Here is a 25935-nt window from a genome sequence, read left to right as displayed (position 1 = left end):
TTTAAAAGGGGAACAAGAATATCCTTGGCAGGGAATAGAGAGGCAAAGATTAAAACAGAGACAAAAGGAACACCCATTCAGAGCCTGCCCCACATGTGGCCCATACATATACAGCCACCCAATTAGACAAGATGGATGAAGCAAAGAAGTGCAGGCCAACAGGAACCGGATGTAGATCTCTCCTTAGAGACACAGCCAGAATATAGCAAATACATTGGCGAATGCCAGCAGCCAACCACTGAACTGAGAACGTGACACCCGTTGAAGGAATCAGAGAAAGAACTGAAAGAGCTTGAAGGGGATTGAGATCCCATAGGAACAACAATGCCAACCAACCAGAGCTTCCATTGACTAAGCCACTACCCAAAGACTGTCCCTGGGCTCCAACCGCATAGGTAGCAATGAATAACCTAGTAAGAGCATCAGTGAAAGGGGAAGCCATTGGTCCTGCCAAGACTGAATCCCCAGTGAAAGTGATTTCTGGGGGAGGGCAGTAATTGGGGGAGGATAAGGAACACCCATATAGAATGGGAGGGGAAGAGATTAGGGGGATGTTGATCTGGAAATTGGGAAAGGGAATAACAATGGAAATGTAAATAAGAAAAACCCAAGTTAATAAAGATGTAAAAAAAAAAGGTAGAGGACCTAGAATGACACACTCACCAAAAAAAAAAAAAAAAAAAAAAAAAAAACATGTAAATTTTGGGTTGCAATTGGGAAATACTTTCCAACAATTTCTGAAATGGTCCTAAGTAAAAATGATATTTTGGACTGTGTATTTTGATAACCAATGTCTTCTTACCATTGACAACTGTGTGAGCAAAATATGAAGCAATTCTCTCAGAGGTTGAAGATGCTCATAGTATCAAATACTGAGACAGTTTAATACCTTGTGCAAAATTAAAAATTTAACTCATTGATCTTCAACACTGCTTACATTTTAAATAAATTATAAAAGCATGTGAAAAAAAGAATACCTAAAATTGTATCAGGGATTATTAATCTCTTTTATAGTGGGACTGCTACTAGGTCCTTTCTGATAGTCAAAACTGCAATGAGAATTCTTTCATTCTCCCAGGTGTCACCAGTTAATTGCTCTTAGATAGTAAGCAGACTTTCACTCAGAGCACATTACAAGAGGTTGTAAAGCAATTAAGCAAAGGGCATATAAATAGAACTAAGGATTTATGATAGGTGCTAGGACAGAGGATAAAATATCCACTGGGTTTATGTATACACATCTACAGTAATAACTTAGTTATGGTTTTAAACCTTCAGTGAACCTGTGGAGCTGTGACAGGTGATGGATGTTTAGCCAGATAATTACTCCTGATAGATACACATGTAAACATTCTTTGTTGTAAAAAAAAAAAGAAAATTAGAATCCAGTTTAGAGCATGTAGTAAAACTAGATGCTATAGTTGCCTCTTAGATATTGAAAGTATGAGCCAGGGAGAAGGAAAAACAAAAACAAAACCTATGGCTCTCAGAACATGCAATCTTACTCTAGAAGCCCAGTGCTTGACCCCATTTTATTCTGTTGCCTGTTTAGCAATGAGTGGTTTCTAATAAGCCTAGTATGTCCCTCCATCTTTCTAGAGTTTTCTGTAAACTTCTTTCTTCATTGATAACATTTTTCAAAAAATGCTAAGTTTTTGGGAAACACAGAGGTTGCAACAGTCTCATAATCGTCAGAGATCATGAAGAGTCTAGCTACCTCTCAACCCGTGCCAGAGACTGTTCACAGCTGTGGAAATCTTAGCTATGATCTATTTTCCAGAGCTTGTGATAGAATCCTGAACATGCTATAGTTCAGACGTGTTCTACCTGTATGGTAAACCCTGCCACACAGGTAATGTTTATGCTACATTATTCTGGACTTCTCCAACAGTTTGCAGATCCCAGAGCTCAAGGACTTGTAAGATCAGCAGAGAACATAGCACACATATTGGGGACATAGGACGGCCTATGTTAAGTAATGAGTGTGGTGAGTGAATGGACATTGTTAAGTTGAGAATCTGTTAGAAAGCCAACAAAGAAAACACTGCTTCTATCACCCTAGAACCTTCTCTCACAGCTCAGGTATCACATACCTCAAGCAGTACATAAGTGAAGGTGCAGGACAAGTGAGGGCTTTGTTGGTGAAGTTTTACGGGAGGACATTAGTACCTTTCTTATTAAGACCTTTTAGGGAGAGCAAGGACAACCTTGTAGTAGCCATGTGAGCTCCAGCTAAACAATGAAAGCCACCTTGGCCTCAGGATACCAGGACCCAGTGAACTTTTCTACATACAAAACTTCCCCTCTGTCTTGATCATAGCCTCCTGCCTTTGAATTTCAGGTACTCATCAAATCAAACTCCAAACAAGTTTGGAATGACTTTCATGTCTTGACTTCAGGAAGCTTCAGGGTATATTTAATTATTGCCTCCTTGACAGAATGGCTTAAGAAAGAGAAAGGAAATTTAGAAACTCTTCATTTACACTAGCAAGCCTACCATGTGAAATCTAAGTCACAGTACAAAGGCCCAAGAGCTAAGCATGAAGTTTGTGATCAAATATAGTGCGGACCCTGACAAATGGGCCTTTCTTATGCATACTGAACAAGGTATCTGCCCTCTCCTACCTTTCCTTCCTGGATGCTAATACTTCTTTAGGGTCCAGTTTGCATGGTTGCTTGACAGATGTGATTGTAAAAACCCATTTGTGTTCTTTGGGAGAGCTCTTCACTTCGCTTTAGGATCAAAGCCCATCTTCCAATCAGCTCTAGTCTTCTATTCTCTTTACTCCTAGTATACAAGAAGTATATGACCGTAGTACTAATGCGTGTGGTGAGTGAGGTCCCTTGGGAGTATCAGACTACTCTAGCCACTTCTGATTCCATCTCAGGAAATTTTAGTTTGTCTCAAATGCTGACTAAAAGTCCAATACTATAACAAGGGTACATTTGGTTTCCTATGGAATATCCCAATCCATTCTATGGAAAGAAAAAAAAATTGAATGTCCACGGATGATATAACATCAAGCCATGGAGAAAAAGAAGTAATAGATTTACTTCAAATAGTCTTCTTATTGTCTCCCTAAGTGGCAATTCTGCCAATGAGGCTCTGCATTGGTGGTTTATAGGACTCTGTGTCCTCACCTTTCCTCTATTGGCTATTTTTAAGTACCTTCTTCCAGCCCTTCTCCAAGTATCTTCCTCAAATACCTTCTGAAACAAAGAGCTGTCAACTGAGAAAACCTGCATTCCCTGTCGTGTCTACCTCTGTCCTTCTAATTCTCCCTCATTTGTGATTAATACTTAATGAAGTGAAGCAATTTTCAACTAGTTTGACTTGATATCATGACCAATATTTCATCTTTTTCCAAATTGAAACAATTAAGAGTGACGATACTTACAAAATTATGCTTAACCAACAACAGCAAAGAAACTTCTTAAGCAATTTTAGTGTCTGAATGGCAAGGAAAAATCTCCTATGGTGAATACTAAGACAACAATGAAGTAATCATAGTCAAGATGAACAAAACTTCTCAAGCTGCAGAGAAACATTAATGCAAATATATTTGGAGATGAAGATTAGATTACCAAATAAATTCACAAGACATATTTAATTTCCATTAAATAAAATTTATTCAACATTAAGAAAAATGCACCAAACCTATCAAAGAAATATACACAAGCAGAAGAATCACCAGGATATGAGAAAATTAAACAGTAATTTTAATGTTTCTGAGTAGAAATGTAGCTATTTAGGAGTTGATTTTTTTTAATGGGAGGATGTGTTCTATCATCGCAGGGAAACAAACATGTCTGGAGATCATCCACTAGCATAACTCTCTGGGTATGCAATCTCTGTGTGCACAATGCTTCATTACAAAAATTCAAAATAATACTATTAATAGTCCTACTTACAATCAATAGTTACCATCATGCATTAAGAGGTGTTATCCCACAATAAATACAATTCAGACAAGTTTCCATCAAGTTTGATCTTACAAAAGTGTAAGGCACAAATGTTCAAACTTTAGGAACAGTTCATGATCAAGTAAACTTCCTCCAATATACACATTTTTCTTATGAAAAGCAGAATATAGACTTGATGAGAAGTGTGTAAAAAGAACAACTAACTTAATTCACCTTGAGCAGATTATGGCAATGAATAGAGAACACATGATTGGAAAAAGTATAGCAGAATTATAGTATACTGCTCAGTTCATACAAATGTCATTACAGTTGTGTCTATCACACTTTTTCCTCATTCATGGTTTCTTTACTCTTCTTTCTTATTCACTGGTTTGGAACATTGTGTCACTAAATAGCAGTAGTTGTCTTACAACTAGCTACATAAACCAACCTGGCCTTGAACTCACAGAGCTATGTCTACCTGATTGCCTCTCTGACACTGGTCTACTAGAGAATAATGTGTTAACCCACCTACTACTCATGACTCCATTCCATTTTTTTTAATTATTTTTTCACGCAATATATCCGAAATTTGGTTTATCACTGCCATGAATCTCAAAAATGTTCCCATGTAATGAAAGACATGCTTTCCACTGTTCTCCCATTTTTGAATACTCAAAGTATATTTTTCACAACAAATGGTAATTAATACAGATAATGAAATGTTGCCTCATTTTAGCAATATTTCTAAGATGGAATAATGAAGTAACTTTCACAAACATATACAGTAACTTTTACTCAAATTGAAATGTAGCTTTATCCACTAGCCAAATAATATTGTGCCCATTCATCATACAACAGTTCAAAGTTTATCAGTCAGATTTCTTTATTGATTACCCAGCTACATGCTTCACTTATAGATTTTCTTCTAACCAATTAATATACTTATCTCTTAATTTTAATCCTAAATTTAAAAACACTGGAGCGCTGGTGAATGATAGGGCTCCATGTACTCCTTTCTCTATATGCTCATGAGTAACTTGAACCCCAACATTTCTAAGCCGTGAGATGTAAATGAGACCGTCATCTCTAAAGATATCATGTTCACAGGTGACAATGTATGTCAATGGCAAACTCTGTAACTGTGAGTCATTGACTAGCAAAGGCGACAACCTGCTGTCCACAAGTACTGGATAGGAAGCATTCAATTTTCCAAGAACTGGTTCAGTGTAAACATGGTTCTTTTTATACTTCTCAGGAAGGAAGTCACTCCAGTTAACAAACTTGAATAGGTGTCTCGATTCTTCAGGCATGTGCTCGTTCCTCAGTGCAGCCTGGGGTAGAACTTGGTCTTCAGTCACATATAGGCAAAGCAACTTAATTATCATCTCCCTGGTCAGAACTGGACCATGTTGATACTCTTGATGGGATGGTAGAAAAGTATCAAGTGACTGTAGGCCTGGATACATCAAGGCTTGTGCTTTAATTCTACCTTTGAAATTTGGATCATTCTGTAGCTAGAAAGATAATGAAGTCTAATGAATTAATAGGTTTAAAACAAAAGGACCGACAATTTCATTTTAGTAGCTAGAAGTAAATAAAATCATCTGAATATCTAGTGAATTTTCCTATGCAATTAGTCACTACTTTAGAGACAAGAGAGTGCCATTGCACTCCCATCCATACAGAAACAAAAACACACTCTGTTGCACACACATTTATTCATACATGGAAATCAAACAGGAAGATGATCGGTAGCATCTTAATGAGGATGACAAGATTTTCATTTATGATATTGTTTTTTTCATGTTTATTTGTTTTTAGAAATTCGGCTATTGTGGTTTTCTTTAATAAAGTCATTTTGAACATTTCTGGGTTGTTCTGGAACATAGTGTCCACTTGTTTCAGTCTCTGAATTGCTACAATAATAACCATGTGTTACCATCTCTAGTTTCCCCAAAAGAATTTTTCATCTGAGTAATATAATGTGTAATATCTATAAATATAATGAAATACAATTGACAATGCTTACATATAAATTGAAGTCTAATGGGCCTTGGAATGCCTAAGAAAGCATTTAGCACTTATCTAAGTAGTCTGGTGTGATACACAATATCGAGAATAATTTATGAAAATCAGAAGATGAGAAAAAGATATGAAGTCTCTGTTTCTTATCAAATAAGAGGAGTCATGAGTCTGCAGCTACATTCTTTTCTTTTTGTACACTGCACAGCAGTGAGCCTAACCTTTACCTGTGAGAATGAGTACTTCAATAGCAGCAGCTTCTACGGCAGTTCTGCAACAGTGATTGTAGATGCTGCCAATCTTTAGTAAATTCCAAGCTATGAAAAGTGCTGTCAAGGCCTTGACCTCATAAAGCACTTCCAAAAATCATGACAGAATTCCATGAAATCTCATTAGCTCATCATAAGGCTAATTATCTGATCAAATCCATATCAGAGCACAATAGAAGGGAGATCCTGCAAGTTCAGGAAGAAAAAAATTTCTAAGAGTTTTTTCCCATGGTCTTCATATTCTTCACAATAACTTTGGAATGGAAATTTTATAAATAAACTGCAGTCTTTCAGATTAGTAGAAAAATCTACTGGCAAGCATAATAAAAAGCTGAGGCAAAGACATGTGGTAGCTCCTTCATATGTAGCAGCAGTGCTGTCCCCAAGTGAGTTCACACACAATTGTATTGAGAAACAGCAAGGTTAAAGCTTAATTTAACCTTTTAATTTTATATTGAAATACAGAAGAAAAATGAGAAATTAATAGGAGCAAGGATTGAGATGGTAGCTTAGTCAGTAAAGGATTTGCTTACTTGAGTACAGATGGGCATGTAATATATACCTCCTGTTACCCCAGCACTGTGTGGGTCAGGTTGGCACCAGGGGATCCCTGAAATTAACGAGGCAGCCAATCTAGATTGCTCAGTGTTCTCCAGGCTCTATGAGAGACCCAGTTTCAAAACTCTGATAGGGAAATATGTTGACTGCCAGTGTTAACTTCTGGCTTCTATGTTTATGAGCACACACTTGAAAATGCACAGTCTTGTACAAACATTCATGCAAATATGTGAACCCCAATATGCAGACATTAAATGAAGAGTGTGAGAATAAAAGTAGCAAAAACATATACTAATTCTCAGAAGTCGTTGAAGACTTTATGTTGTGAATATGTCTTTACCACTAAGTTATCATTTTTAAAATTTATTATTAAAAGGTTTTTGAACAAAGAGAGCACAAATATTAATATCTACATAGTTATTATAAACCCTAAAATAGTAGCTCTCAGTGCACTAAGGAAATTTCAGAGTACCCTATGCCAAATCACCTATAGAGATAATGGTGACACGTTAAAGGTCCATTTTCACTGAAGAAGACAATTGCTAAAGAATTGTCAGTGTCCACATTTATCCAGGACACTGAACTCCTGATGAAGGACAGCAATTCATGTTTTAACCTTGTCAACTCACATGGGTCAGAGGGTCTAACTGGACCCAAAACATCTGAATCACAGAAAGGAGACTTGGTGGCCACATTTCTATTCTCATAATCTTTTCACATGTGACAGCCTCTTGTGACACCAACCTGGACTTTGTGGAAAGTGTGTCACCCTTACAACAGAAAAGAAAATGATTTTACATTCTGTACAATCTTTGAGAGCTTCTGTCCTATTACCCTGATACCATAACCTTGAATAGAAAAGCAGTACACCTTTAAGACTGATTCCTGTCTCCTCAACTAGAAAAATTATGATTCTTTTTCAGAGCTGGGGACCGAACCCAGGGCCTTGCACTTGCTAGGCAAGCGCTCTACCACTGAGCTAAATCCCCAACCCCTGAAAAATTATGATCTTGTAAAGAGGTCTACAATAAATAAGGTGAGCAAAATTGCTTGGCTTAGTTGCAGACATTTCTTGCAGGCATCCTAACTCTATTTCGGTAGCCACTACAATAAAATGTAAAGACAGTTTGGGTAGCACTAAAGCAAAGGTGACACGGGGTACACAGAGTGGAGCAGAAGGACATGATGTCGGTAGGACCCATGCGTCCTTCAGCATCTCAGCACAACAGAGAGGAGTTCCTGAGGTAGCATGCTCCTAATCTCTTACCATATTTGGTTATTTGGTCTTATAATCTAAGTGCATTAAAAACCTTTAAGTTTATTATTTATTTATTATAAATGTGTGTGTCCATATGGGTCTGGCTCCTTACTTGATGAAGCTTTGAAGCCTCAGTAACTTCATTTTGCAGTAATTTAAATGTAATATCCGTAAATATTTCCTCATGCTTTTTGCTAATTTAGCATTCAAGGCTCTAAGCTGTCTTAGTTCAGCTCATAGAACAGATTTGCTTTTCCTCAATCAGCTGAAGGATCAAATTGTGAAAAGTTAGTGACATTTTTCAAGCTAAAACTACAAGATTTAGCATTCTGACAATAACTATTTCATGTAGTATAGTAAGTCTTTAATTGTTACCATAATCATATACACCTGTGTTTATATTGTAATGCCAGGTCTAGAGACTCAATTCCTAAACTCAAAAATCAATTTATGGTTGTCCCAATTGATAATATTTAGTAATATTTGTATATTTGTCCCAATTGAGTAATAATTCCTCACCTTATGTTAAACAATGAGTGTGTGAATGTGTGTGTATGGGTGGGTGTGTACAGTATATACTTAAAAAAAACCCTGTTTCAAAAAACAAGCATAAATATATATAATGTATAAAACTAAATATAAGTACATAAGTATATAAGTACATAATACATGTAATATATAATTATATATTTTATTTTTATATACTTATGTATTATTCATATATATTTACTATATAATGTTTTACAATATAATTATATATTATATAATTGTATTTTATCACATATAATTATATATTGTAAAACATTATATATTTTATATAATATCTTTACAATATAACTATATGCTGTCATACATAATTAATTATGTATATTATTTTTATTTTACATTTTATAATAAATAAAATTTTGTTAGTATTGAATTTATTTATTAATTGTACATGTAGATATATATCGAGAGAGATATATACATATGTATATAATTAGACACAAAATGAGAGAGAGAGATTTGTTTCTCTATGTAGGTCTGGCTATCCTGGACTTTGCTCTGTGGTTCAGGCATGTTTCGAACTCCAATCTTGCCTGTCTCTGCCTCATGAGTGCTGAAATTAAAGCTGTAGGCCATACCCACCCAGCTAAATACTGTGTATATTATGCCTAAAACTTAGTCAGTTAAATGCACGGTAGTCTCTTTTTATTCAAAACTCTAGTTTTTTTTTCTTATGTTTTTACCTCTGACACTTTCTGAGTCATGTAACTGTCCTTCTGTCTAATTTAACTAAGCCATTCATCACATTTTCACTTTTTTAAATGACTAGTTGTAACTTTGTGAACTTAGGGGTGCACAGTGCTGGTCCCTAATAAAGTGTCACATTTTAAATCTCTAATACATTTTTTTCGTTTTCAGCCACTCAGTTTAAAATATTGCCATTCTTTTCTTATGATACATTAGAAAATATTTTGTAAGCAAGACAGCCAAGGTCTTATTGCAAGTTCTGTTTCAAGATGGACCTGAGGCTCAGTTACAAGTGCAGCTGCTGTAGTCTTAGTAATTTCTCTGTTATCTGTCACTGTACAATGGAGTCTAATAGAATAGTGGATCACACTGATGAGCAGAAGACCAGGCTTGTGTGTTTCAATTGTGTTGGCAAGTAAAAGCCACAATAGCTTTCATGAGTTAAACATTTCCTTATGAAAGATGACAGAAAACTTAAAAATGAGGTGTATATTTTTTCATTGAAAATATACACAGTGTCTTAAAGTCCCAACATAAGTGAAGCTCAGTATGTGTGTGAAGAAATAATAATTATCGATGGGAAAGGAAAAAGTTCTGTAAAACAAATTAGGAAAGAAAACAACAAATAAGTACCCTAGGGCACTACATTGCATGTACTTTTTACTTATGCAGCAAAATATTATAATTTATGGTTAATGAAAGACATATCATCTGTATGTAAAATAAGACCATTGGCAATATGATTGAGAACTGAGTATATATTCTATTGAATATGTCATATTGATATAATATATATAATATATATGCTTCTAGTGTCATGAACAGTGTTAAACAATGTTTCTCCATACTATAACGTTATTGTTTTCCACTGGTCAAAACATTCTGTTTATACAGTAAGACTTAATATGCAAGGAATCAGAATCCCAAGAAACTCTTTGCCCTTAATAAATGAAATAATAATGTTCTGTTTTTCATACCACAAACACATACCTTATGTAATCTACTTTTGTACATCTACTTGTGTTTTTCTATGAGAAGGCCATTACCTACTTGAGAGCCTTTTTGTACACCAATGATTCCATCAAACTAAACATTAAAATGATTCAAGAAAAATTTTGAGTGTTTTTAGGTGATACAAGATTGCATTTCATTGGGATTTTTATAGTAGTTTGAAAAATGGATAGGTTTCATAAAATAAATTACTTTGTCTTGAAGAAGAAACATATTACTGATTGGATAGTTAGATTAAAGTAAAGAAAACATAAATATTTCAGTAAAATTCAATCAATACAAACGATTATAGTACAAACAAATATAGTAGAGACTATATCTACTTTACAAAAAGAAGTCAGTCTATATAATAAAAAGGGTACAGAATATTCATTTCATTCTACAAAAGCATTTGTAGGATTTTGAATCATCTGTTGAATTGAGATTGCCTTTCAAAATATTACCGATTTGATAGTGATTATTTAGCTCTACTCAGCAAGAATCCATTATGTGGTGACTTAATTTTATTAGAGTAGGAATTCTTCTAAGCATGATATGTCCTCTGGTGTTATTTATGAATATCTACATGTTTACACATTCTCATGGTTACTCATCATATCCACCGGCCTAGATTTAGAATCATGTAGGAGATGGAGACTGGAGCCCATCTCTGGGAGTGGAGTGTCTATGACGGTATTTCAGAGGGAATTAAGGGATAAATTTGATCTTGAATTTGGAGGTGCCTCCATACTGGGTGAAGCTGAGGACCAGAAATCATGTCACCAGACTTCTTGACTTGAGAGGTAATGGCAAGCAGCCTCACACTCCCACTGCCACAGCTATAGTCAACTACCACTGCCATGCCTTTGCTGCTATGATGCACTTAACGTTCCAGGAGCCAGAATAAGTTCTTCCCTCTATTTTCTTCTTGTTGAATATTTTAGAGGAGTTTTAAAAAGTATTAATACACTCTTCAGCTATAATTACAGAAAAATGGTAAATTATATATTTCTATGTAAATTCAGAAAATATGAACAACGACAACAGCAAAACTCCATAAATGAATAGAAATGAATAGAGCAAGACATTGCAATTGGTGAACTTTTACCTAATACTTTCATAGTAAATCTGAGTTTTTATTACAGTTTTCTAATACTTGGTTCTTGAGTTGCTAGGGTGGGAAGCTTACAAGTTCAAGACCTGCACAGAATACAAACCAGTTCATGGAATCTCAACAAAAGCCTGTTTTAAAGCAAGTTTAAAAGAGAAGGTTGCATAGTCCTTGGAAGAGTATTTGCCTGGCAAATACACAGCCCTGCGTTCAATGCCCAGAGCCTTCCTCCAACCATTTAAAAATGTATGATTTTTGGTTATGAACGTAGCCTTTAATGACTGAACCATCTCTCCTGCCCTATATGCAGCCACCAAACCCAGTCAATATTGCTGAAGCCAAGAAGTATTTACTGACAGAGGCCAGATATGTGTGTCCCCTGAGAGGCTCTCTGCCGAAGCCCTACTGATAATAGGTGAGGATGCTTACAGCTAGCCACTGAATTGAACAAGGGGACACTAATGGAGGAGTTAGAGAAAAGACTAAATGAGCTGAAGGGGTGTGCAACCCCATAGGAAGAAAAACAATATCAAACAACCAGACCCCACCAGAGCTCTCAGGGACTAGACCCCCAATCAATTAGTACACATGATGGGACACATGACTCCAGCCACATATGTATCAGAGGATGGCGTTGTCCAGCATCAATAGGAGGAAAAGCCCTTGGTCCTATGAAGGCTCATTTTCCCAATGTAGGGAATGCCAGGATGTTGAGGTTGGAGTGGGTGGGTAGTGGTGGGAGCATCCTCATAGAAGCAGGGAGAGGGAGGAAAGGGGATAACATTTGAAATATTAATACATAATGTACTGGCTGGTTTTGTGTGTGTCAACTTGACATAACCTGATAAAAGGAGTTTCAGTTGTGGAAATGCCTCCATGAGACCCAGCTGTAAGGCATTTTCTCAACTAGTGATCAAGGTGGGAAGACCTATTGTGGGTGGCACCTTCCCTGGGCTAGTATTCCTGGGTTCTACAAGAGAGCAAGCTGAGCAAGCCAGGGGAAGCAAGCCAGTAAAAATGGCCAGGAGCTAATGGCCTCTGCATTAGCTCCTGCTTTCTGACTTGCTTGAGTTCCAGTCCTGACTTTGGTTATGAAGAGCAAAGTGAAAGTGTAAGCTGAATAAACCCTTTTCTCCCCAACATGCTTCTTTTTTTTTTTATTAACTTGAGTATTTCTTATATACATTTCAAGTGTTATTCCCTTTCCCGGTTTCCAGGCAAATATCATCCTCCCCCCTCCTCTTCCTTATGGGTGTTCCCCTCCCAACCCTCCCCCCATTGCCGCCCTCCCCCCATAGCCTAGTTCACTGGGGGTTCAGTCTTAGCAGGACCCAGGGCTTCCCCTTCCACTGGTGCTCTTACTAGGATATTCATTGCTACCTATGGGGTCAGAGTCCAGGGTCAGTCCATGTATAGTCTTTAGGTAGTGGCTTAGTCCCTGGAAGCTCTGGTTGCTTGGCATTGTTGTACATATGGGGTCTCGAGCCCCTTCAAGCTCTTCCAGTTCTTTCTCTGATTCCTTCAACAGGGGTCCTATTCTCAGTTCAGTGGTTTGCTGCTGGCATTCGCCTCTGTATTTGCTGTATTCTGGCTGTGTCTCTCAGGAGAGATCTACATCCGGCTCCTGTCGGTCTGCACTTCTTTGCTTCATCCATCTTGTCTAATTGGGTGGCTGTATATGTATGGGCCACGTGTGGGGCAGGCTCTGAATGGGTGTTCCTTCAGTCTCTGTTTTAATCTTTGCCTCTCCCTTCCCTGCCAAGGGTATTCTTTTTCCTCATTTAAAGAAGGAGTGAAGCATTCACATTTTGATCATCCGTCTTGAGTTTCGTTTGTTCTAGGGATCTAGGGTAATTCAAGCATTTGGGCTAATAGCCACTTATCAATGAGTGCATACCATGTACGTCTTTCTGTGATTGGGTTAGCTCACTCAGGATGATATTTTCCAGTTCCAACCATTTGCCTACGAATTTCATAAAGTCGTTGTTTTTGATAGCTGAGTAATATTCCATTGTGTAGATGTACCACATTTTCTGTATCCATTCCTCTGTTGAAGGGCATCTGGGTTCTTTCCAGCTTCTGGCTATTATAAATAAGGCTGGGATGAACATAGTGGAGCACGTGTCTCTTTTATATGTTGAGGCATCTTTTGGGTATATGCCCAAGAGAGGTATAGCTGGATCCTCAGGCAGTTCAATGTCCAATTTTCTGAGGAACCTCCAGACTGATTTCCAGAATGGTTTTATCAGTCTGCAATCCCACCAAAAATGGAGGAGTGTTCCTCTTTCTCCACATCCTCGCCAGCATCTGCTGTCACCTGAGTTTTTGATTTTAGCCATTCTCACTGGTGTGAGGTGAAATCTCAGGGTTGTTTTGATTTGCATTTCCCTTATGACTAAAGATGTTGAACATTTCTTTAGGTGTTTCTCAGCCATTCGGCATTCCTCAGCTGTGAATTCTTTGTTTAGCTCTGAACCCCATTTTTTAATAGGGTTATTTGTTTCCCTGCGGTCTAACTTCTTGAGTTCTTTGTGTATTTTGGATATAAGGCCTCTATCTGTTGTAGGATTGGTAAAGATCTTTTCCCAATCTGTTGGTTGCCGTTTTGTCCTAACACAGTGTCCTTTGCCTTACAGAAGCTTGGCAGTTTTATGAGATCCCATTTGTCGATTCTTGATCTTAGAGCATAAGCCATTGGTGTTTTGTTCATGAAATTTTTTCCAGTGCCCATGTGTTCCAGATGCTTCCCTAGTTTTTCTTATATTAGTTTGAGTGTGTCTGGTGTGATGTGGAGGTGCTTGATCCACTTGGACTTAAGCTTTGTACAGGGTGATAAACATGGATCGATCTGCATTCTTCTACATGTTGTCCTCCAGTTGAACCAGCACCATTTGCTGAAAATGCTATCTTTTTTCCATTGGATGGTTTTGGCTCCTTTGTCAAAAATCAAGTGACCATAGGTGTGTGGGTTCATTTCTGGGTCTTCAATTCTATTCCATTGGTCTATCTGTCTGTCTCTGTACCAATACCATGCAGTTTTTATCACTATTGCTCTGTAATACTGCTTGAGTTCAGGGATAGTGATTCCCCCTGAAGTCCTTTTATTGTTGAGGATAGCTTTAGCTATCCTGGTTTTTTTGTTATTCCAGATGAATTTGCAAATTGTTCTGTCTAACTCTTTGAAGAATTGGATTGGTATTTTGATGGGGATTGCATTGAATCTGTAGATTGCTTTTGGTAAAATGGCCATTTTTCCTATATTAATCCTGCCAATCCATGAGCATGGGAGATCTTTCCATCTTCTGAGGTCTTCTTTAATTTCTTTCCTCAGTGTCTTGAAGTTCTTATTGTACAGATCTTTTACTTACTTGGTTAAAGTCACACCGAGGTACTTTATATTATTTGGGACTATTATGAAGGGTGTCGTATCCCTAATTTCTTTCTCGGCTTGTTTCTCTTTTGTATAGAGGAAGGCAACTGATTTATTTGAGTTAATTTTATACCCAGCCACTTTGCTGAATTGTTTATCAGCTTTAGTAGTTCTCTGGTGGAACTTTTGGGATCACTTAAATATACTATCATGTCATCTGCAAATAGTGATATTTTGACCTCTTCTTTTCCGATCTGTATCCCTTTGATCTCCTTTTGTTGTCTGATTGCTCTGGCTAGAACTTCAAGAACTATATTGAATAAGTAGGGAGAGAGTGGGCAGCCTTGTCTAGTCCCTGATTTTAGTGGGATTGCTTCAAGTTTCTCTCCATTTAGTTTAATGTTAGCAACTGGTTTGCTGTATATGGCTTTTACTATGTTTAGGTATGGGCCTTGAATTCCTATTCTCTCCAGGACTTTTATCATGAAGGGGTGTTGAATTTTGTCAAATGCTTTCTCAGCATCTAATGAAATGATCATGTGGTTCTGTTCTTTCAGTTTGTTTATATAATGGATCACGTTGATGGTTTTCCGTATATTAAACCATCCCTGCATGCCTGGGATGAAGCCTACTTGATCATGGTGGATGATTGTTTTGATGGGCTCTTGAATTCGGTTTGCCAGAATTTTATTGAGTATTTTTGCGTCGATATTCATAAGGGAAATTGGTCTGAAGTTCTCTTTCTTTGTTGTGTCTTTGTGTGGTTTAGGTATAAGAGTAATTGTGGCTTCGTAGAAGGAATTCGGTAGGGCTCCATCTGTTTCAATTTTGTGGAATAGTTTGGATAATATTGGTATGAGGTCTTCTATGAAGGTTTGATAGAATTCTGCACTAAACCCGTCTGGACCTGGACTCTTTTTGGTTGGGAGACCTTTAATGACTGCTTCTATTTCCTTAGGAGTTATGGGGTTGTTTAACTGGTTTATCTGTTCCGGATTTAACTTCGATACCTGGTATCTGTCTAGGAAATTGTCCATTTCCTGCAGATTTTCAAGTTTTGTTGAATATAGGCTTTTATAGTAAGATCTGATGATTTTTTGAATTTCCTCTGCATCTGTAGTTACGTCTCCCTTTTCATTTCTGACTTTGTTAATTTGGACGCACTCTCTGTGTCCTCTCGTTAGTCTGGCTAAGGGTTTATCTATCTTGTTGATTTTCTCAAAGAACCAACTTTTGGTTCTGTTGATTCTTTCTATGGTCCTTTTTGTTTCTACTTGGTTGATTTCAGCTCTGAGTTTGATTATTTCCTGCCTTCTACTCCTCCTGGGTGTATTTGCTTCTTTTTGTTCTAGAGCTTTTAGGTGTGCTGTCAAGCTGCTGATATATGCTCTTTCCTGTTTCTTTCTGCAGTCACTCAGCGCTATGAGTTTTCCTCTTAGCACAGCTTTCATTGTGTCCCATAAGTTTGGGTATGTTGTACCTTCATTTTCATTAAATTCTAAAAAGTTTTTAATTTCTTTCTTTATTTCTTCCTTGACCAGGTTATCATTGAGTAGAGCATTGTTCAATTTCCACGTATATGTGGGCATTCTTCCCTTATTGTTATTGAAGACCAGTTTTAGGCCGTGGTGGTCCGTTAGCACGCATGGGATAATTTCTATCTTTCTGTACCTGTTGAGGCCTGTTTTTTGACCAATTATATGGTCAATTTTGGAGAAAGGACCATGAGGAGCTGAGAAGAAGGTATATCCTTTTGCTTTAGGATAGAATGTTCTATAAATATCCGTTAAGTCCATTTCGCTCATGACTTCTCTTAGTCTGTCGACATCACTGTTTAATTTCTGTTTCCATGATCTGTCCATTGATGAGAGTGGGGTGTTGAAATCTCCCACTATTATTGTGTGAGGTGCAATGTGTGTTTTGAGCTTTAGTAAGGTTTCTTTTACGTATGTAGGTGCCCTTGTATTTGGGGCATAGATATTTAGGATTGAGAGTTCATCTTGGTTGATTTTTCCTTTGATGAATATGAAGTGTCCTTCCTTATCTTTTTTGATGACTTTTAGTTGAAAATTGATTTTATTTGATATTAGAATGGCTACTCAAGCTTGCTTCTTCTGACCATTTGCTTGGAAAGTTGTTTTCCAGCCTTTCACTCTGAGGTAGTGTCTGTCTTTGTCTCTGAGGTGTATTTCCTGTAGGCAGCAGAATGCAGGGTCCTCGTTGCGTATCCAGTTTGTTAATCTATGTCTTTTTATTGGGGAGTTGAGGCCATTGATATTGAGAGATATTAAGGAATAGTGATTATTGCTTCCCGTTATATTCATATTTGGATGTGAGGTTATGTTTGTGTGCTTTCATTCTCTTTGTTTTGTTGCCAAGACGATTAGTTTCTTGCTTCTTCTAGGGTATAGTTTGCCTCCTTATGTTGGGCTTTACCATTTATTATCCTTTGTAGTGCTGGATTTGTAGAAAGATATGTGTAAATTTGGTTTTGTCATGGAGTATCTTGGTTTCTCCATCAATGTTAATTGAGAGTTTTGCTGGATACAGTAACCTGGGCTTGCATTTGTGTTCTCTTAGGGTCTGTATGACATCAGTCCAGGATCTTCTGGCCTTCATAGTTTCTGGCGAGAAGTCTGGTGTGATTCTGATAGGTCTGCCTTTATATGTTACTTGACCTTTTTCCCTTACTGCTTTTAATATTCTTTCTTTATTTTGTGCGTTTGGTGTTTTGACAATTATGTGACGGGAGGTGTTTCTTTTCTGGTCCAATCTATTTGGAGTTCTGTAGGCTTCTTGTATGCCTATGGGTATCTCTTTTTTTAGGTTAGGGAAGTTTTCTTCTATGATTTTGTTGAAGATATTTACTGGTCCTTTGAGCTGGGAGTCTTCACTCTCTTCTATACCTATTATCCTTAGGTTTGATCTTCTCATTGAGTCCTGGATTTCCTGTATGTTTTGGACCAGTAGCTTTTTCCGCTTTACATTATCTTTGACAGTTGAGTCAATGATTTCTATGGAATCTTCTGCTCCTGAGATTCTCTCTTCCATCTCTTGTATTCTGTTGGTGAAGCTTGTATCTACAGCTCCTTGTCTCTTCTTTTGGTTTTCTATATCCAGGGTTGTTTCCATGTGTTCTTTCTTGATTGCTTCTATTTCCATTTTTAATTCCTTCAACTGTTTGATTGTGTTTTCCTGGAATTCTTTCAGGGATTTTTGTGTCTCCTCTCTATGGGCTTCTACTTGTTTATTTATGTTTTCCTGGAATTCTTTCAGGGATTTTTGTGTCTCTTCTCTATGGGCTTCTACCTGTTTATTTATGTTTTCCTGAAATTCTTTCAGGCATTTTTGCGATTCCTCTCTGTAGGCTTCTACTTGTTCTCTAAGGGAGTTCTTCACGTCTTTCTTGAAGTCCTCCAGCATCATGATCAAAAATGATTTTGAAACTAGATCTTGCTTTTCTGGTGTGTTTGGATATTCCATGTTTGTTTTGATGGGAGAATTGGGCTCCGATGGTGCCATGTAGTCTTGGTTTCTGTTGCTTGGGTTCCTGCACTTGCCTCTCGCCATCAGTTTATCTCTAGTGTTACTTCGTTCTGCTATTTCTGACAGTGGCTAGACTGTCCTATAAGCCTGTGTGTCAGGAGTGCTGTAGACCTGTTTTCCTCTCTTTCAGTCAGTTATGGGGACAGAGTGTTCTGCTTTCAGGCGTGTAGTTTTTCCTCTCTACAGGTCTTCAGCTGTTCCTGTGGGCCTGTGTCTTGAGTTCACCAGGCAGCTTTCTTGCAGCAGAAAAGTTGGTCTTACTTGTGGTCCCGAGGCTCAAGTTCGCTAGTGGGGTCCTGCCCGCTGGATCTCTGCAGCCGCACCAACCAGGAAGACCTGTGCGGCCGTTTCCGGGAGCTTCAGTGCACCAGGGTTCCAGATGGTCTTTGGCTTTTTCCTCTGGCGTCCGAGATGTATGTACAGAGAGCAGTCCCTTCTGGTTTCCCAGGCTTGTCTGTCTCTCTGAAGGTTTAGCTCTCCCTCCCACGGGATTTGGGTGCAGAGAACTGTTTATCTGGTCTGTTTCCCTCAGGTTCCGGCGGTGTCTCAGGCAGGGGTCCTGCCGCTCCTGGGCCCTCCCCCACGGGAGCCCAGAGGCCTTATACAGTTTCCTCTTGGGCCAGGGATGTGGGCAGGGGTGAGCAGTGTTGGTGGTCTCTTCTGCTCTGCAGCCTCAGGAGTGCCCACCTGACCAGGCGGTTGGGTCTCTCTCTCACCGGGTGTGGGAGCAGAGAGCTGCTGCGGGCCAGGATCCGCGGGTGTGGGACTTCCGGTAAACACAGAATGTGCCCGGTCCTAGAGAAATTCTGCTTCCGTGTGTCCCAAGCTCACCAGGCAGCTTTCTTGCAGCAGAAAAGTTGGTCTTACTTGTGGTCCCGAGGCTCAAGTTCGCTAGTGGGGTCCTGCCCGCTGGATCTCTGCAGCCGCACCAACCAGGAAGACCTGTGCGGCCGTTTCCGGGAGCTTCAGTGCACCAGGGTTCCAGATGGTCTTTGGCTTTTTCCTCTGGCGTCCGAGATGTATGTACAGAGAGCAGTCCCTTCTGGTTTCCCAGGCTTGTCTGTCTCTCTGAAGGTTTAGCTCTCCCTCCCACGGGATTTGGGTGCAGAGAACTGTTTATCTGGTCTGTTTCCCTCAGGTTCCGGCGGTGTCTCAGGCAGGGGTCCTGCCGCTCCTGGGCCCTCCCCCACGGGAGCCCAGAGGCCTTATACAGTTTCCTCTTGGGCCAGGGATGTGGGCAGGGGTGAGCAGTGTTGGTGGTCTCTTCTGCTCTGCAGCCTCAGGAGTGCCCACCTGACCAGGCGGTTGGGTCTCTCTCTCACCGGGTGTGGGAGCAGAGAGCTGCTGCGGGCCAGGATCCGCGGGTGTGGGACTTCCGGTAAACACAGAATGTGCCCGGTCCTAGAGAAATTCTGCTTCCGTGTGTCCCAAGCTCACCAGGCAGCTTTCTTGCAGCAGAAAACTTGGTCTTACCTGTGCCCCGAGGCTCAGGTTCGCTGGTGGGGTGCTGCCCAGGGGCTCTCTGCAGCGGCAGCAACCAGGAAGACCTGTGCCGCCCCTTCCGGGAGCTTCAGTGCACCAGGGTTCCAGATGGTCTTTGGCTTTTTCCTCTGGCGTCCGAGATGTGCGTGCAGGGAGCAGTCTCTTCTGGTTTCCCAGGCTTGTCTGCCTCTCTGAAGGTTTAGCTCTCCCTCCCACAGGATTTGGGTGCAGAGAACTGTTTATCTGGTCTGTTTCTTTCAGGTTCCAGCGGTGTCTCAGGCAGGTGTCCTGCCGCTCCTGGGCCCTCCCCCACGGGAGCCCAGAGGCCTTATACAGTTTCCTCTTGGGCCAGGGATGTGGGCAGGGGTGAGCAGTGTTGGTGGTCTCTTCCGCTCTGCAGCCTCAGGAGTGCCCACCTCCCCAACTTGCTTCTTGGTCATGATGTTTCTACAGAAATAGAAACCCTGACTAAGACACATAAAATATTGAAGAAAAATAAAATTTAAAAAAATGTAGGATTTTAAAAGCTGTCCTTAGCATTAGATAATAAATTCATATCCAAAGCAATATCATGCAAAATGGACAATCATCCTTGTTTAAGTCAAATTTTAGAGATAACAGTATAAAAGTAATTCAAACACAGCTTCTTTTGCATTAGGATTAAAACATATATAATACATACAACATACCAGTTGAGTCACTGTTGCTGCCAAGGTACCCCCAGAGCTGTCTCCCATAATGCAGATGCGTGAGGGATCCACTCTGTATTTTGCAAGAACTTTCTCCTGGAGAAAGAACTTGATCACATAAACACAGTCTTCAAGGGCAGCTGGGAAAGGATACTTGGGAGCAAGTCTGTAGCTTTAAAGGTAAATTAAGCAAAACCACAACAAAACCCTTGTTAAAGTTATGCAAGGAAATATCTCACTCTCACCACAAGATACACTGATATGCTGGCCCTACTTTGAATCCTAAGTCTCACCAATTAACTAGAACTTATTGGTAATAGATTCAGGTATTGGGTCTAAGTCTATTTCTTCACTATAGAGTTGGCGAGATACACCATGATTTTTCAGTACTGTTACTGAGAATTTCAGTAGCACAGTAGATAGATATGAAGTCCTAAAATTAAGTATTTGCTCATATATTTGGTATAATATTTAAATTTCAGCAAAAGTTTGTTGTGTGAATATTAAGACTTATCATTTGGATAATGTCTTGATATGTTCTATATATGAAAATAGTATTACCTCATAGAGTTAGAATGGCATACAATGCAATGTTTATAAACAGGTCAAATAAATTCCAATATCTCAAGCATATAATGAGTATACCTTCTTGTACATGAGTGAGAACTTTAATTTTACTTGCAGATAAATGAGACACTTGAGAATCCTGGAGTTCATATTCTAAGAAAGGTCATAACTGTAAAAAAAAATGTGCTTATTATTCTACTCTCACACTATTAGCTAAAATGGCAGAATTCAAAGTAAATACTGATGTATTTGAGGATGCATTGACATAAAAATATATAAAAAATAATATAAATAAAAATCCATAGGATATGTGTATTGTTGGTTGGATGACAGCTCTGAATAGACCAAGTTATATTGTGAATGCATGGACTGTGGCTAGAAGAATCAGTTTTATCTTACTCTATTCCCACAACAACAGCGTCGAGCTTGTTTGCAGTCAATCTGTTCAGATCATCATAGGCTGCTATCTCTGAAATGAAATGAAAGAAAGAAATATAGCATGGTTCTGCAAACAATGAAACACAGAAGAGTCGTGAAAGTGCTAGAACTGTGAATTTGATTGGTTGGTTGATTGATTGGCTGATCAGTTGATTGGAGCTCTGTAATCATTTTTATGGTCACAGACAGCACTGTCAGAGCTCAAGAAAACGATTGTCCATAACTCGTTACTAACATACTCCATAAAACTCTTGGAAGAAGTATTAGAATATCTGAAATTGAGTTGAAACAAGTCTCAGAAAATAAAGAATGTTAAGAAATAATTAGCATGACCGGGGACTGAGACAGGTCAAGGTAGAAAAGACAGCGCATACTTAGGAACCAAAAGAGGACGTACAATTGCAGGTAGAAGAAACACAAATCAGGTGATGATTTGGAAGAAAATATAATTCCTGGTAAAATAGAGACTCATCTTGACCAAAAGATGAACATGTCTTATCCCGGGATGAGTAATGAAGAGGGGATCAATAAGATGCCAATAAGTTTCAAACAGTATAGACAGGTATGGAGAGAGGAGGACTGGGAGATACCAAACATATGAGGTTGGAAACAGGATGGCAAATTAGAAATGTCACTGAAGGGGTTGGGGATTTAGCTCAGGGGTAGAGCGCTTGCCTAGCAAGCGCAAGGACCTGGGTTTGGTTCCCAGCTCCGAAAAAAAGAAAAAGAAAAAGAAAAAAAAAAGAAATGTCACTGAAGCAAAACTAAGGGCCTAACTGCTTCTAAGAGGTGGCATTTTCCAGCAACACTGAGAGCATGCATGGGCGGCTCAGCAGGAACCTTAATCCCCTGGATTCTGTTCAGAGGTCCTTTGCGTTCTCCCGTTTCTAAGTGTGGGACTTTGAAAATATGTATAAACACTGGTAATTTATTTATATTTCAAATGTTAGCCCCCTTCCGGGGTTTGCCCTCTAAAAACCACCTATTCTGTCACCCCTTCCACCTGATTCTAAGAGGGTGCTCTCCCACCCACCCATGTACCCACTCCTGCCTCACTGCCCTAGCATTCCCCAAAGCTGGGGCATCAAGCCTTTACAAGACATCCACTTCCACCGATGTCAGATAAAGCAAACCTTTGCTACCAATGTTACTGGAGGCATGTGTCCCTCCGCGTGTACACTTTGATTGGTGGTTTAGTCCCTGGCAGTTCTGGGGGATATGGTTGGTTGATGTTGCTGTTCTTCCTATGAGGTTAAGAACGCCTTCAGCTCTTTTAGTTCCTCACCTAACTCCCTTGGGTGGAGCAGAGACTGATCCACTGCTCCCTCCTAGGGATCTATCCCATCTGCAGACACCAAACCCGACACTGTTGTTGATGCCAAGAAGTGTTTGCTGACAGGAGCCTATTATGGCTATCCTCCGAGAGGCTCTGCCAGCTGCCAGCCAACCATGGGACTGAAAATATTTCTTAATCTATTTGTTCCTTCACAACTAAAACATGAAGAAACTTGCTCATTCATTTGCATGCCCAGCTTTCCACAGTGGCCTTTTTGCTTATCTTAAAATGTTCACAAATTATGAAGATGAAATACTGGATATTATAATTAAGTACAGTTTCATTGAGGGCAGGAGTGCTATCACCTGTTTGTTACATCTGTGAAGTGCAATATCCCAAACTTTTCTGTGTAGTGAATCTATGTTATCAAACGTCTAAACTGGTATGTGTTTAAGATTCCGTCAGTCTGTCTGTCTTAGCTACTCCACTCACTTCCAGGCAAGAACTGACCCCTCAGCTCCATATCACTTCTATAATTGTAGTACAAAGTTATGCTCTGTTTTCTAATCGTCGATATTGTTATATCATACTCCACCACTTGAAAAAAGTTTAGCTATAGCATGGCAGCAGCTATATTATTTCATATCTAACAATCAAATACCTGTCTCACATTATACTAAGCGTTTATTTAATTGATGTGATTAAGATATTTAACTCTAAATTCCAAGTTTACTATTTGTACTTTCAAGTTTAAGATATCTGTATGTTACTTTAAGACACTAATTTCTAACACAGGCATCTTTTTTCTACTTGGTTGTTTTACTACCAATGTATATATAAAAAAGAGGGTGAACTATGACCCATACTTCCCAATGTAACTCTGTTAGCATACACACATTACTCAAACCAACATTGTACTGAGAAATGTCTGTTGACACATTGGTACACAGCAATGATTTCAATAGAAATATATCAATAACAAACATATCAAAATACACTTACTATAACTTCCCAAGACAAAGGCACCACCATGAATGAAAATCACAGCTGGTCTCCGTCTTTCAGACTTCCTCTTTGGTAAGTACAGACGAACAGGGATGTCACAAAAGTCTGTGTCAATCACTGTAACGTTTTCATCTGAAACTGGTTTTGTAAAGTGTGCTGATGCTAAAATTGCTAATACATCTTCATATTTCATAAGACCTATGTTATCACATAATGTGGCCTATAAAAACAAGACAGATTTTAAACATTATGCACTTTTCTTTTAATAACAACAATGTAAAAGATGAAATAATAAAATAAACAGTGTGATAATACTCTAGATTTTATAACTTAATTTTATTTTAGAAGGAATTTTCTCAAGATTATGTGTGGACATTTTACAAAATTCGTTCTAAACAGCATATGATTTCACAATAATGCACATATTTTATCAAGGCTTTATTATAAAGAACTTTAGTTTTGCTTTCATATGATAAAAATCAAAGTTTTATTGTCTTTGTAATCTAAATTGTGATTCAGTGCTAAAATTATTAAAGACATTTAAGTTTTCCAGGATGAACTTTAATTACTACTTTATCTCTTCTATTATAATTTTAAAAGTACAGTATAATAATTCATAACAGCAAATACATAAAGTGTATATTTTAGTGATATATACATAATGGTTGGGAACATGTGAAGCTAAGAAAGTAAGAGCATCATGGTATGTTTTAACAGATTAAGTTGTAATTTTGATAAAAGCATGCATATTTCTCACCCTGGGGTTTAAATACATGTGAAATAATCACAAGAGAACTGACATGGGCTGGCTCATGTACTCATTCTTCAATCAAAGAATTAGTACTTTTGAAAAAGAGAACTGTGGGAGAAAGACACGGAAATTCAGAGACCATTAGTTGGAGAATGCTATGTCATAGAGCTTGTGCCTCTTTCTTTTATACCTGAAAATGATGTCACTTCTGATCAGCTACTGATTTTACACCCTAGGATTTTTACCCTCCATCTGTCAGAGCCATTAAAGAACATTTCTACGAGGGCCCACTTTGCACATACAAGAGCACAGTTGAATCATGCAGCTTGAGGCTCAAATTTCAGCTTTTATTCTCTTTGTACGCTCTTCTGAATATCTTTTTCCTCTAATATAAACTATACAATTAGAAGACAGTGGAGAAGTGGAGAGCTATGTATATTCAAATAAAGCATATATATAGATATATATATATATATGCATCAAAAGTACTAGTTTCTGACTATACAGGAATAATTATTGGACTTATTATTGGACTTATATTCATTCTGTATATTCTAAGATAACCCCAGAATTCCAGCAGTTTAGAATTGGAGACAGACATTAGAAGAAGATATGGAGATATGAAAACTTCTAATTTAATATTAAACAAGTACTGTTAACAATAATTAATATCTTTATGCTAAAATATAATTATGGGACCAGGTTTATTTTTCTTAGAATGCAAGTAAAAATCAAGTTAACAATATTCTTTAAAAAGTAATGCTTCTATTATAATATCAATAGTTTTGTCAAAATACTCAAAAGTTTTCTATTACTTACCACAAGGTTACAAGTTTTAGCAACTGCATCCAGGGCCATTACTTTCCAGGTTTCTTCAATGTTGTCAGGCATGGGTGTATAAATATAAGATAAAAAGCTAACACAAAGCAGCCCCACACAGAGAGCTTGGAATCCCATGGTAACCCAGCCTCTTCCCAGTGCACATGTTAAAATATTTCCATGATACTGAATAAAAAGCCACAGAATGAGTACACACTGGGAACCCTCACAGATAAACACAACTACTCTCACGATGTGAAGTGAAGTTGATACTTAATCAAACACTACAGTGCCAGTTCTAACTTGTTTAGTAACATATTCTGAAAGAGATGTTGAAATTCGTCAGGTGAGGTACCGTTTAATAACATGTAATTTAAATTTCCTGCAGTGTTTCTTCATTCTGTGGTATTAATATCATCACGAAATTGTTTTAGGGAATCAGGGTCTAAATTCAAGCCCTGGATAATTCTTGAAGTAATCTTTTGTAGTTGCAATATTTTCTAACAGGATTATAGAAAGTTACTTGATATCCAGTCAAAACTCATGCTAATATCATCACTAAGTATTATTGCCTAGGTTAACAAACTCTGCCTAGTGTGGACCAAGTTTGAGAATGAAAGAAAGGGTATGTGCAGACTTGTTCAA

At 38.3% G+C, this 25935-nt stretch overlaps 1 protein-coding gene across 2 annotated transcripts; it reads right to left on the bottom strand.

Moving 5' to 3' along the window:
* Positions 1 to 3610: 3610 nt before the first annotated feature.
* Aadacl2fm2l1 (AADACL2 family member 2 like 1) lies at positions 3611 to 25536 on the bottom strand. Of its 2 annotated transcripts, XM_578020.8 has the most exons (5): positions 25291 to 25536; positions 23718 to 23940; positions 21401 to 21470; positions 20435 to 20606; positions 3611 to 5420 (listed from the first exon to the last, which is right to left on the bottom strand). In XM_578020.8, the coding sequence occupies exons 1-5, from the start codon at positions 25426 to 25428 to the stop codon at positions 4818 to 4820; spliced, it is 1206 nt and encodes a 401-aa protein (XP_578020.5). In that variant the 5' UTR covers positions 25429 to 25536; the 3' UTR covers positions 3611 to 4817. The 2 variants fall into 2 exon arrangements, with proteins under 2 accessions (XP_578020.5, XP_063138837.1); XM_063282767.1 differs by lacking the exon at positions 20435 to 20606 and having other exon boundaries at positions 3615 to 5420; positions 25291 to 25535.
* Positions 25537 to 25935: the final 399 nt, after the last annotated feature.

This window comes from Rattus norvegicus, chromosome 2 (assembly GCF_036323735.1).
Source record: "Rattus norvegicus strain BN/NHsdMcwi chromosome 2, GRCr8, whole genome shotgun sequence".
Taxonomy (NCBI): domain Eukaryota; kingdom Metazoa; phylum Chordata; class Mammalia; order Rodentia; family Muridae; genus Rattus; species Rattus norvegicus.
Note: the sequence above shows the minus strand (reverse complement) of the source record. Positions and strands in the feature narration are given on the sequence as shown.